The following is a 14838-nucleotide window of genomic DNA, read 5'->3' on the forward strand; positions in this document are numbered from 1 at the left end:
AAACGCAGAGAGAGTAGAGAAAAACAAGAACAGGGACAAAGGCAGAACTTTGGGGTATGTCTACAGTTAGGGGGTATGATGTGAATAATGAGCAAAGGAGCGGTTGGGCAGATAGGAAACAATCTAGGAGGAGGAGTATAAGACCCAGAAGAGAGTGTATCCAAGAGGAAAGAGTAGTCAATGGATAAATGAAACAGATAAGTCCAAAAATGATTAAGAATGAGAAAAAGACCATTAGATTTGTTGATTAAGAATTCACTGGCAACATGCAATGAGGGAGGAACAGAGGGAGAGAGAGAGGTGTTTCTACTGGTCTGTCTGTCTGTCTGTCCATCCATCTATCTATCTATCTATCTATCTATCTATCTATCTATCTATCTATCTATCTATCTATCTATCTATCTATCTATCTATCTATCTGTGTTCAAGTTTGACCTTGTGATAGATATCAACATTCAGACTAAGGGATAACCTAGACTAGTGATTAGAATACAAGACAGCATAGAAATCTGTCTTCTTTCCAGATCTTCCCTGTAATGTGACCTTAATTATATTGTTTCCTGACAGAACAGTTTCTCTCTCTTTGTATTTAATTACCTCACAGAAGACTTGTGAAAATTCATCAGTGTTGGTTAACGTTTGGAAAACAATGGGTAAATGGAGCTGTGTAAATACAAGACACCAAGATTATTGCCATGCATGTTTCTTTTCCAGCAAGTCCCACTGTATCAGATGAGATCTTTCTTATTGGATTCAGTCCCTGCATGGAAGTTATAATATTTCTTCTCCTGGCTTCAATTATTACTTGGGCCAGGATAAGCTACTCTCTGGGTATAAGGTACCTCCAGGAAATAACCTATATCCGGGGGCGGGGGGTATGGGGGTGGTCTTCATATGTTGCTAAGTATGTAGTTCTTGGATACCTTCTTAAAAGCCAATCTGTGTATTTTAATCTATATTTCTAAAAATGAAAGTATGCCCGTAATAAATCCAATCTACATGCATCTGAAACACCATAAACCAACAGCAGATAGGAACTCAGTAAATGTACAGAACTAAGTAATTTTATTTTACCTCTCTGTTTGTAGTCTATTAGAGCATAAAATCCTAGAAATGGAAGAAAGACACAAGGAAGAGTTGGACACTTTAAAGGAAGAGAAGGAGAGCCTACAAAGCCTGGTTACTCGTCAGACATACATAATCCAGGAACTGGAGAAACAGTTAAACAGGGCAACCAGTAACAACAGTGTCCTTCAGAAGCAACAGCTGGAGTTGATGGACACAGTTCACAACCTCGTCAATCTTTGTACTAAAGAAGGTGGTAAGGACTTGTTCTTAACTTTGGGGTTTCAAATATTTGGCTTAAAAATAGTTCAAATCTTCTATAAATCACCACTTTCAGTTAATTTCATAGAAAAGAGTTGAAAATTAAAATCATCTGACCTTAGAAGGATTTCAGAAAGTACTAAGTAGTTTTGGAGTAGGATATCTGAGTAAGAGGTTTTCTTTGTAATTGCAATTTGTGTGTTTATACAATCTTCCTTATAGTTTTTTCCTTCTCCCTTTTTATCTTTTTTTGATCTATTTAGCCATGGTAAATTAAAAATATACTCTCATGCATATTTTTGTGGAGGCAAAGACTTTTAACCACATAGTAAAGAACTTAGTAAATGAAAAAGGGAATGTGGATGAATACAAAAGAATTGATAATAGTATGAGAGGAGAAAGTAGGAATTTCAGTTTCTTTACCTATAAAATGAGGAAGTCAAATTAGATCATTTTTAAGGTCTTTTCCAACCCAACTAATCCCTTATTAATCTGTGAGTTTCACAGAATTCTTCTCACCTTACCTTTAAACTTAACATCCAACACCCTTTGTTTTATAAAACACGGGGAGAAATCTCTGGAAAGCACAACATTGCTATGACGAAGGATAAAGGAAGATTATAGTTTAAAATGCAGTGAGCAGCTATTTCAATTCAATTCAGTAGGAATGTTTTAGAGATCAAGCAATGAACCAGGCAATGAAGGTAGGCACATGGAACACAAAGTCAAAAATCAAACACTCCTTGCTCTCAAGAAAAGTGGGAAATATGTGGCATTTTTTGAGGTTGGTACCAAGTCAATTAGCAGAGATAATGACTGCTATCCAGAAGGTTTTGCTACCTTACAGCATGACGAAAGATCTGAAGCTTAGTATCTTAGTAAAGTTATTGCCCCTGTCCCCTTCATATCCACATCTTTCCAGCACTCTGTGGAGTTATTCTAAACTCACATCTTGAGATCATCTCTGAGGGTCCAGTTCTCTGAGCAGCTTCACATGAATGAATAAGAAAGTTGAAATCAGATGTGAATGAAGTCAAGTTTAGTTATTTCAGAAAGAAAGATTCTCTTCCTTTAAGTTATTTAAAGTGAAATTGGGATCACATTAAATTAATATAGCTCATTTAATTATCATATTTTATCAGCATGTATAGCAAATATCTATGATTTAGATTCAAATCTTTCTTCAATTGAAGAGTATTTTAATTAATTATATAAACATCATAGATAATATAATTAATTGCCTTGATGTCCTACTTTTTCTCTATGATTATATATTAGAGGATTTTTCATAATGATGACTTGATTTGCTAGTGTCATTTGTATTACACTTTAATGTCAGCATACCTTGGCTCCCCTTCCCTTAGCTATGTTAAACAAGTTCATAATACATATTATAGTAGGACAATTTTAAAAAAAATTATAATAGTTCCCAGAGAAGCGTTTGGGTGTAGACAAAAGGTGACTGAGAAAGAGAAAGCAACCTGTTTACCAATTTCCATTTTCCTGAAAGTGTCATTTTAGTTCTACTGGAATGAAGCCTTGAGATGACTTTAAGAAAGAATTTTATCAGAGTTTATGAGAATTAAAAAATTAACATTCATATGAGTGAGCCATATCCTGTACTTGTATTGAATCTAATACAGTTCTGGAAAGATGGAAAACACATTGTCTTTATCATGCTGAGATTTGATTCAGACAGAGTTGTCTTGATTTCAGAGATAGAGGTTTCTAGGGATTCTTGAAAAGCTCAGATGTCTTTATGTTTATATTAGAACTTTGCTTTTGAGTCCATGCATTAAAGGAATACTCAGTAATGCCTCAGGCATAAAGCAACCAACTTAGAGGGAAGAGTATGGCTTTAGAATCGGCACTCCTTGCCAGACAAGGAGTCTGGGTGATTCTGATCACAGGTTTGGACATTTCTTTCTTTTTATTTTTCTGACCTGGTCAGTAAATACAACTATTAGGTTACATATATATATATAGGGAGACTCAGAAACAGAGCTAAGTTTTTCCTAATCCTTTTTAAATGTTATTTTAGAAGAAATGTATCTTCTCAAGTAAACTTAGATTCACATACAATATTTCACTGACCTCTGTCTCTCTCCCAACTGAGTGCTATCTTATTTCACTGTGGGTATTTTGTTAGCATGACTATCCCCTTAGGTTTTGCTCATCAAACTCTTCAGGTGGTTCTTCACTTGATTTTTTATTAAAATGACTGATTACTAAGGGGCCTAAGAAGGCTTTGTAAATGGGATGTTGACCAAAATGATAGTTTCTATCTATTTTAGTTTTGATGGAGAACTTGAATTTCACTAGGGCTCTCAGTTTTGTGAAGTCTAGTGCATGTTGATCAACCTATGTATCATTCAAACAAAATGCTCTGTTCTGTAACAGGAACCATTAAGGCAAAGAGCTCCTCCTGTCCATCAGGCTTCAGATAGGCACCATTGCCTTATTTTGGCTAAACCATGATTAAAACCTTGGGCATTATCATCATCATAAAAAATTTACTGAACATGGATTGGTAATCTTGGAGTCCTATAAAAAGAGCCAAACATGTATCTTCTCTACCAAGATGATACAGTGGAAAGAGTGCTAGAACTGGAGTCAGAAGACCTAGGTTTGACCTGCTAGTTTATAGCAACATGATCTTAGGCAGTTGGTCAATAAACATTTATTAAGTTTCTATTACATTATATTATGTTGGGGTGTACAGGTGTTCAGGGAAGACTACTTCCTCTGTTGGGAGGGCTACTGAGCCCTTTTCAGGGTTGATTTTCACCTGTGGTGTCAAGTTGATTCATCCAACTCTCACCTATGGCTCTAAGAAGCTGTAGCATGTGTAGTGGCCACACTCTTACAAACCACTTTAGCAGACAGTCTAAACCAGGTTGAGGCTAACTGAGGGGCCTCAAACCCATTGCAGAATTAGGGGAGTGTCTACCCCAAGCATATGAAGACTTCACCTGGCAGAATGGGCAGATGAGAACAATTTGTTCCAAAGGACCTGAAGGCAGCTGAAGTAGGCATTGTGGAACACTTAGAGCTTGGTTAGACATGGAAGACACCAAAGTCATCCACTGCATCCTAAGCCATCACCAATCATCTTGATTTTCATCTTGCCATTGGACTCCTATGACTCTGGAATGGAGTAAGGCAAACAACTTTACACAATTTGTCTCATCTAAATCCAATTTATGTGTGAATCAAAAGACATCATCTGTACCCTTTTTACCTACTTCAAAGTCCTGGCAAGTAAGAAAGCAGCAGGTGTGGTACACTGGGAGCTGTAGACACATCCCTGCCCAAAGGCCACCCAGGGAATAAGGTTGTCTTCTCACGGGACTGAAGCATGGAAGTCAGAAGAAGTGACATAAGGACACTCTCAAGGTCTCTGTGAAAGTTACATGACATGAGAGACACTGGAAAAAGATCGCAGTATATCCAAAGAAATGTGAGATGTGCAATTTAGAGACATCTCCACTCTAAATATTCATGGGGACTTTTTGTGCCCAACTTGTGGTAGAACCTTCTGAGCTCATAATGATCTGACCAACTGCAGTTGGACACATGGTATTTGATTCCAACATAATGATGCCATTTTGGTCCTCTTTGAGAATGAAGGACAATAACCAACCAAGAAACCAAGCAACCAGTTGTATACCAGGCACTGTACTAAGCACTAGGGATACAGAGAAAAGCAAGAGACAGTCCCTGCTCTCAAGGAGCACATAGTCTAGTGGCAAGCCATTAGACCTCTCTAAGTCTCAGTTCCTTCAGCCATAAAATGAGGGGTTCAATTAAATAATCCTTAAGGTTCAAAGAAAAGGAAGAAATCAAAGAATCAGACATTTCATAGGTTAATATTTAAGACAGATGCTATGATGAATGTAACAATTTACGGTGTCTTTCATTGTTTTACTTGTATGAATATTTCCATATTTGACTTTAGAATGTATTTAGCTATAATAGTAATCACCATTTAATATTTGCAAAGTGCTTTGAATAAATTAGCAAATTTGATTTTCACAACTATGAAGTAGATTCCCATTTTGCAGATGAGGGAAACTGAGGCCGACAAACCTATGTAACTTGTCTAGGGTTTCACAAGTACTCAGTACATGAAGCAGGGTTTAAACTGAGACTCCAAGTCTAACTCTCTATTTATTTCCCTGTTTTCATTCTCACAAAATAAAATTTGGTGAACTTCAAGTCACAGAATAGGTAGTAGTCTTATTAGAATGTATATCTTTTCTTTTTTCTTCTCACATCATCTGACAAAAAACAAATGAAAACAAAGACAAATATGGGTTCAACAGCTGTCCTTCTCAAAGGACTATAGCTATGCTGGGGAATGTTTGATTATGGTGTCTGGTACTCTGGCCTCTTTGCCAGAGGAAATGAGGCATTTTCTTCCTTCCCAATGCTGAGGAGTGTTTTGGCTCTGTTCTCAGAATAATATTGCCATATGCTTGGAATTTACCACCCTTGCAGTATCTGTTGAACCCAGGAAGTAAATCATTCAATAACTGGTTGAGATTACTGGAACTCTTGTAAATCCTTTGGATTAGGAGTCTCAGGCCATAGCAAGTAATGAAAGGAAACAACTGTTTTATACAAATTTTTTTCATTGATCTAGTTAAGATATTTTGTTCTAAATCTGTGAATATAAAATTAAATATAAGGTGAAAAGAAAAGCAAGACAAAAACATCAGACATCGCCTGTTTAAATTTCACCAAAAAAAAGTTTATTTTTGAAGAAAATTATCCAGTTTCCATAATGTCAGAATGGCAACCCTTCCTAATGTTTCTGTTCATAAATACTAACTTAGAGAGAATAGGCTTATGTGAATCAAGGATGATTAGCCAATGAAAAGAAAGTAACAATTTTTGAAAGTCGCACAGTTTTACCCATCTCCTATGAATTATTACCAACCTGCCACATTTTGGGGGATTGTAGAGGTGGAAGTAGGGTGGGATTGAAAGTTTTTGGTTAATTATCTTTTGTAGTTATGGTTTTTACTATTCCAGATACTTGTCTGTGATTTTGTCAGAAAAGGAGAAAGCAGCTAGGATGGTATGATTATGGGAACGAGGTCTTTAACATGCTGGTATTGCCACTATCAAACTCTAGTGCCCGTTTTCTCATGCATTGCAGATCTATTTGACTTAAACATAGAAGCACCATATAATAGGGATCGGGTTCTAAAATATTCTCGGAATTCAGTCAAACGACATTTAGTAGAGGAAAGACTGAAATATGCTTCTGTGAGTGATGTTTTAACAGGGAAAATGGGCATTTGTCATCATGATTGACCTTCAAGATCAGAGTAAATATATCAAGGCAACGGCAGATCAATCCAACTCGGAATCAATAATAACTCTTGGAGAACTCATGAAAATTGTATTTCTTTCTGAGCATCTTGTATTGTGTCCTACTTTCTACTAGCTGGAACCTCATTGTACCAACAATTGAGTGAATCCCTTTAGAACTTCCATTTTACTTTAGGGTATAAAATGCACTTATCTTCTGTTTTAACCTTGGTGCTCATCACAGTGCTTAGAATGTAGTAGGCATTAAGGGGGTCATGGTAATACTAGAAATAGGAAGAGGTATAATTTTGTACAGCTCTGTTTTAAAATACAGAAGTACAACAGTATGGCCTAGTGGGAAAAAAATGCTACATTTATAGTATATACATATATATTTATATATATTGTCCTCTTTCATTTACTACTTTTGTAACTTTGGGCAAGTCACTTAATCTCATTGGGCTTCAGGTTCCCTGTCTGTAAAACGGGAGGTTTGGACTAGTAAGTAAATGAGGTCCATTTAACTACAATTTTGTGATCCTGTTGTAGAGGGCAAAAAGAAAGGTCTTTCAGACAATGTACCTAGAAAAATCAGCATCTGAAACCTAAGTGGATAAGGTGTAAAAAATTCTTTGATTTTGTTGGGGAAACATAAGATAACAACTGAGGAGTTACACTACACAGCAAAATATAATGTCATTTGTTTAACACAATGGCTAAATTTATATACTCTGCAACCTTGCTTTATTGTTAGTCTAGACAGCTGGGTTATTGTACAGTCATCTTACAGATGAAATTCTTTTGTACTGTGATAGCTAAACCTCTTGGATCAGGTCCAAAACAGTTCAGCCTTCTATTTAATTTCACTGGGAAACAGTGTTCCTAGTAATGGATAATAATCAAGATCATGGTCTAGAATTATAGTTTCATCAGTTAGAAGAATTCCAGGTCTGGAAACTCTTTCCACAATTATATACTAACATCTCATCTGAAACTTCTATTTTTAGAGAGTGGTATTGGACTATACACCAGTGAAAGATTTGGTCCCAAAATAATTAAAATCAAACTGATAGACACTGTTGCTGTAAGAAAAGAGCTTTAAAAGTCTTAAAGCATCCTATTCAAATATACTCAAATGGATCTGAGATGTCATTAATATGGAACACTCTGCTAGTGATGCAGAATGAGATTATTTTGTCTCTCTAAGCCTCAGTTACCTGAAGTGTAAAATTGGGGAAATAATTCTGCCTACTAATCTCACAGAGATATGAGAAAAGTATTTTGTAAGTCACAAATTGTTATATAAACATGAACTATTATCATAATCAAGACAGGGTATAAGATTATCCAAATCCTATTTTTTCTTTTTCTTTTTTTTTTTTAACCAAGGAGAATTTTCTTCAGACTATGTAAAAAATGCATTAAAATACATCCAGTATCTAAAAAGGCACTAAACTGGGCATACTCTTTTGTATCAATGATAGCTCTACTAGACTTATTCCCCAAAGAATTGAAAGAGGAAAATAACTTGTGTGTACAAAAATATTTATATCATCTCTTTTATGTGGTGTCAAAGAATAATTAAATTTATGAAATTACAAAATACAGAATAATGATTTAAAAATGCATCTGGAAAGGTTGAATAGCTAGACTGAAGAGAATAATTGTTCTGTGTTAATTTGCAAAGAAGTTTCTAATGGAGTGTGCCCTGGGGATCTAACCTTTATTCTGTGCTACTTAAATTTTTTGTCAATGACCAATAAAAAGCCATACCTGTCAGGTTTATCTAATGTGCAGATGACACAAAGCTACAAGGTATAGATAACATATTGGATGATAGAATTAGGATCCTAAAATATCTTGACAGGCTATAAAATTGGCCTGAATCTAATAATATGAAATTTGATAAGGAAAAAAATTACAAGACTGCAAGCACAATATGAGTAAGCAATGTTATATGGTAGCCAAACTTTTACCTAACACTCAGCAAATTGGCAAAGATGACCAAGGAAGGTACCAGTTAATGTTGGGGGGATTGTGGAAGGATGGTTGGTGGAGTGGTAAATTAATAGAAATATTTTGGAAACCATTTTAGAATTACGCAAATAAAGAAATTAAAATATCCATGCCCTTTGACCCAGAGATTTCACTACTATGTTTATACTTCAGTAGGGTGGTTGATGAAAGGGAAGTTCCTAAGCACATCAAACTATTTATATCACTCCTTTTTGCAACAGCAAAGAGCTAGAAACAAAGCACCTCCTATGAATGAGGCCCATCTAACCGGGAAAGGTTAAACAATTCGTGGTGGATGAAAATAATGGAATATTGTTGTGCTTTAAGAAATAATGAATGTAGTCAGCATAGAGAAGCATAGAAGAATTTGCCTGAACTGACACATGATAAAGTAAATAGGACAAAGGAAATAGTATCCACGTTGACTACAACTATCTAATGGAAGGAACAAATTCAATAAAGTAATTTGGGAGGAGAGAAGCGCCAGCACTCGCAGCGACTCTGAAAACTGACATTTGTAGGAGTTGGTAGAAACCTTGGCAGCCTTCTTAGAGCATTTAAAGGGCTGCTTCAGGAAAGATGACTTAGATTTGTTCTGCTGGGTCCTTGGAAGCTGAACTAGAACAGATTTGGGCTTGACATAAAGAGAAAACAACCTAACAATGAGAGGTTATGGGTGACTCTTAGCTGAGGTTCTCAGAGGCTGGAGAGCCACGCATTGAGTCTGGTATAGAGGGAATTCTGAGATTATGGGGTATCTTGCATTAAATAGTAGCAGAGGTCATTTCTGGGAGGGCAAAAGCCCTATATACACCTGGGCTGCCCAGTAACTACCTGCCTTTGAAACCAAGCTGAGTCTATGGATTCTGTAAGAACAAAGATGGTTCCGTAAGACAAGGGCACAGGGATCTCTGAAGGACAAGCCAATGCTCAAAATATAGAGAAAGGGGCCAGTATTATGAAAGCCACCTCCCCTGGCAATACCCAAGGTACTCCCACATGAAACAGTGCCCCAAGCTCCTTGACATCTGCTAAAAGCCCTTTATACTTTTGAAGGGTAGCATTGCCTTCCGGGACCCCTGTGTTCCTACCTTGGGAAGCTGGCTTTGGACTTGCAGAAATCATAGATCCAGTCTTGTTTTAAAGGAAGATAGTTGCTAAGGGGGATGGGAGTGTGCCCTCCCAGAAAGGACCTTGAACTGGAGCCCTTGGGGGGTAGTCCAGAGCTGGAGGAGGCTGAGCCAGGAGAAGAAAGACTGAGTATCCCTGGTTCCAGCGCTCCTGCATTAACAGGCACCAATCACACTCTAATCTGAACCATCTGGGCTGTTCTTTAGCCTCAACTGAATATTTTAGGTGGAGGAGGGGAGTCTGAGCGCACAGCCGCAGACTCCTCCCGCTTTCTTCCCCAAGGAAAGCTGCAGGCACCAGCACAGCTCCAGGCTCTGTCCCCGTCCATGATGGTTAAAAAAGAGTGTTCTAAAAATCTTTACTGATCTTTTTGATTTTTATTCATCTTCCACCTTCATCCTTAAGGGACCTCAGGATAATTATGATTAGTTGGGCTTCTTGCCAGGCTTTTTTAAAGCTACTTTCACCCTTCACTACTTTGCTCTCCATTATGAGGCAATACTGCTCATAATCAAATTCCATAATCCTCCTTTGTAAGATTTTGCAAATATGTTTATATTGAAAACTAGTTTTGCCCTTGGCAATCATATATTTTGACTTAGCACAAAAGCAAATGTGTGCTCACTATGGGTATCTTCAGGATCTTGCTATGACAGTTGATTTACAAGAGTTAAACTATCATATAAAATGAATATGCCCATGTCTATGTTGTTTCTTCTGTCCACTTCTCTTTTTCCATCATCATTAATTTGTTTAAATAGGTCACAAAGTGATTTTTTTGAGGTGATGGACTCAAAGTGCAGAATAGACATATTTTTGGAAGTCACCAATGTGAGATTCATTTTATCTTACTTTTACTTTATATTTATTACAAAAGTAATAAAAGTAAGTGTATATTTATTGCAAAAGTTTTATTGATTTTTTTCCCCAAAGCAAGGGTTGGGGTGCAGGGCAAGGGAGGAAGATAAACAATTAGTGGTAGCGTTACTGAAGTAAAAGAAGAAAACAGAGTCACTGACGAACTTTATAAATGCACAAAAAGGAACTGAAGAAAGGTAAGACAGAAACACTGAAAAAGCAAGATTGTTTTAAAGCTGTATCACATATACGTGTGTATATACGCACGCATATACATAGATATGCATACACATACATCCTCATACATATACATAAATATATACACATATAAGAAAGTGGTATGTAGTGTGGAATCATAGTTTTTAGGTAAATCCTCTTTTTCCATTCTGCCTTTTAAATGGAAATTCTAATTTTATTTGGTACTTGTTAAATTTGGAATTAAAATGTTTTAAATAAAATCAGTCACATTATATACTTTCCTCATTTTCACTAGATGGCACAGTTGATAGGGTTCCTGACCTGGAGTCAAAAAGTCCTGAGTTCAAATGTGACCTAGCTGTGTGGCTCTGGGCAAGTCATTTAACCTCTTTGCCTCAATTTCCTCCTCTATAAAATGGGGGTGATGATAGCTCCTCCCTCTCAGGGTTGTTGTAAAGAGCAAGTGAAATGATAATTGTAAAAATGGATAAATGTTCTTGTTATCTGTGTCACTTTTGTTCACATTCTCCCACAAGTTTGCTACAGGAGTTCCATTTAATATGTTCTGGGCTCTTGTCACTTTCTGTTGATACTATGCAATAGCACTGTAGCACCCAGGGGCTTTCACTCGGTCTCAGCACATGGCCAGCCTAGCTTCTTTTTCAGTCAGACATTTCTTTTATAACATCATTTTTTTAGTTCTTTTTCGTAGCTCCTTGTATGTTATATGTTGCTGCCTTCTCACAGTGACTGTGAATCTCTCCATTTGCTCACGAATGACAATTATTTTTTAACTCCTTGGAGACAATAGTGTTCCATATCAGCCATGCAGTCATACAAGTAGAATGTTACTATTAAAAAGATGGGCATTTGCTTCATGTAGAAGTTTGGGTAGGGTGATTGAAGGAGCTTCGTCATTTCCTATAGGCTATCTAGCTTATCTTCCCCCACTTTTCTCTCTCTTCATATATGTATACAGACAATGCATATGCATGTAAATGTATGAACACATATACATATAGCCATATACACATTGTCATATTTACATAAATGTACTGATAGTGTTGCAGTTAAGTAGTATTAAGCAACTCATGAGAGCTGATTGTTAAATTTGCAATGTAAATGTCTATTTACACCTCAGAAATTGGCAAACATTATATATCAGGGTTTGATTTAGTTTTATTGATTTCTAGAATTAAGAAAGTGATGGAGAAAATGTTAATAATGCAGATTAAAATTTAATGTACATCTTGCATCCCTTGCCTCCAGAGAGCCAATTGTTAAAAATTTACTGGCATGCCCTTGGATAAATATATATATATATATGTATATATATATAAATAGATAGATAGATAAATATATTAGTATATTTATACATATTTAGATAAATGTATATAAGTTTAGATAGAAAAATAGATAGTAGATATACATATATCTATAGGTACCTTAGATACTATGTATCTATATGTTTTGTATAAATGAAAACTATCATCACCATTATTAGTTCATTTTGCTACTTTGTAAGTTTTCTTAAACCATTTTCATATGTGGACATTCTGCCTTTAAACTCAACTTCAGGTTCCTCAAAAATAGTTGCTGGCTTCTTAGTACTACTGTCTTTCTTTTTTATCACTCACCAGAGTCTAGTAACATGTGATGCATATAGTAGGAGCTCAATAAATACTGATTTCTTAAGTGACAGCATGACATCATTTAGACATTCCAGAATTCATACTATTTCTTCAAGTGTGTTACAACAGAAGGGATCAGAAACTATCAACTTACAGTAATTGACTTCCATTAATGGACTTTGACCTACACTGAGTTGCAAAGCAAACTTACTTTAATTTTTCCATTGATGTATTCACTCATTTATTTCTCTGTCTTCCTTTATCTCCATCTCTTCATTCAGACAATAGTGCACAGCACATCCTGTGTGTGTCACATTGCATAAGAACTTGATTTCCTTTCCTAATGACTTACACTGAAATCAATTACCAGTCTTGCCACAACAGGTCATCAAAGCTACCATCTAATCTATTCCACATGTATGGGATACCATTTCTGTGAGAATGGGGCGGTAAAGTCACACTGAACACATTACATGGGATATTAACCTACATGAAAAAACACTGACATATCACCTATTGCTTTATTAATGAAACAACCTTCTGAATAAATATTGTGGGACATTCAGAACATACTGATACACATATGGGAGCCACTGTTTTTTAAGTCAGTTAAAGAAAAATCAGCATGCTGTGGATTCAACAAAGTCTGTATTTGGATTAATCTTATGGCATTTAGTCTGAAGATTCATTTATTCCCAGGTGCCTTACTAAATCTTTAAGAAAGAACATTAAGCATTAAGCTGAAATGCACTAACAAAATGAGATAAAGGAGAGATTTATTGAATGACTTGACAAGGATGTCTATGCTTTATGATTAAAAAGGCATACTAAAGCTATAATTATCCACCCACGATGACCTGAGGACATTTGGCTTTCCATGAATACATTTACATATGCTATTTTCCTACTGTGTATGTATCTTTCAATACTTCAAAAGATTCAGGGGATCATAGAATTGGAAAGGATTTCAGTCAGAGGCCATCTAGTCTAACCTTCTTTTACAAATGAGTGAACTCAGACCCAGAAAGCATAAGTGACCTGCCCAAGGTCACACAGGTAATATGTTTCAGAGGTAGGATATAATCTCAGGTCCTCTGATTTCAGTCACTTCTCTCTCCACTGTGTCACATAATTTTATTCTTGTGGGTGTTCCCTCCCTAAATCCAGATTGAAATCACTCCAGAACATAGTTTTGTGGGTTGCTATATATATAAAATTTAACTCAGTTCTAAAGCAGACGTAGGTTTAAATCTGACATGACTCCTAGGACTACAATTATTTTATTTCCTTTTGGGGGAATAGTCTTAACCCAGACTACAGATAGCTGCATTTTTCTTTAAGCTCATGGGCTACAACATTTAGTACCAGGTTAACTTGAAAAAAATCCACAGCCCTGGAAATTACCCCTCAGTTTATGCAACACTGGCAACTTACTTGAGGAGTTTTTTGTTCTTCTCAACTACTGTTAGCTCAGCTCTTGGTTTCACTTCCTGTTGTACATGCTCATAAAAGACTAGAAAGGAAAAGAGGCAGAGGGCTCATTGGTCAATAGGCAGGGCTTCCATCTTCTCTATATATACACATTCCAGAAATTCTCCATAATGGATTTGTTCAGCGTTCTCTTTGAGAGTTCAGTGATCCTCAAGGCCATTTGTAAAACCTTCCTGCCCTTGGTTTATGTCTCTCTCTGAGATTGAGAACTGAGTTCTTATGACAGCATTAGAATAAATGCTCTTTAAGGAGAGGGACTGTTTTTGCTTTCTTTGTATGCCCTGAACTTTGCATAATACTTGATACACAGTAATAAATGCTTGCTAAGTAGCATGTTGTTTCTCCCTGTGTGCCAAATGTCACTTTCAGTTTTTCAATTTTTGAAAGTATAAAATTGATCTGGTTCCTAAATATTGAGCCTAGTTTCTATTTACAAGGAAAATGTGTTGATTTAACTATTTCTTGTTGACTTAAGTTCATTGCTATGCACATCCATTGTCATACAATGTATTGTGATGCTTTTAAGGAATTCTGAGGAAAGTAGTGTGTGTAGTACAACAGCAGTGTTTATAAGCTCAAATAGAAATGGAGCGACTAACCTACTACATATTCACTTAGAAAACCACCTAGTAACATTATCTGTTGTGTTTTATTTTTTTTAATATTTCTCAATAAAAAATAACATAAAATATTTTCCAATTAAGATTACATTCTGACTTGGGTCTCACAAGAGAGTACTGGGGGCCCGCCTTAATGAGCCCTTACCTGTCACTCTTTGGTATAAACACCTGCCTCCGCCAATTTCCCATCACCTAATTTGCCATTTCTAATCATCTGTAGTCTGGGCAATAATGAATAAGCCTGTGGC

General features: G+C 36.2%; 1 protein-coding gene across 2 annotated transcripts in view; it reads left to right on the top strand.

The window, feature by feature from the left end:
* The window catches only part of ANGPT1 (angiopoietin 1), a 328297-nt gene that overhangs the window by 213461 nt on the left and 99998 nt on the right, over positions 1-14838 (top strand). Inside the window, exon 4 of one of the 2 annotated variants that reach the window (XM_072603282.1) lies at positions 1089-1321. In XM_072603282.1, the coding sequence (XP_072459383.1) occupies positions 1089-1321 (233 nt within the window). The remainder of the gene's footprint in view (positions 1-1088; positions 1322-14838) is intronic. The other variant, XM_072603283.1, reaches the window with a different exon arrangement.

This window comes from Notamacropus eugenii, chromosome 4 (assembly GCF_028372415.1).
Source record: "Notamacropus eugenii isolate mMacEug1 chromosome 4, mMacEug1.pri_v2, whole genome shotgun sequence".
NCBI classification, from domain to species: domain Eukaryota; kingdom Metazoa; phylum Chordata; class Mammalia; order Diprotodontia; family Macropodidae; genus Notamacropus; species Notamacropus eugenii.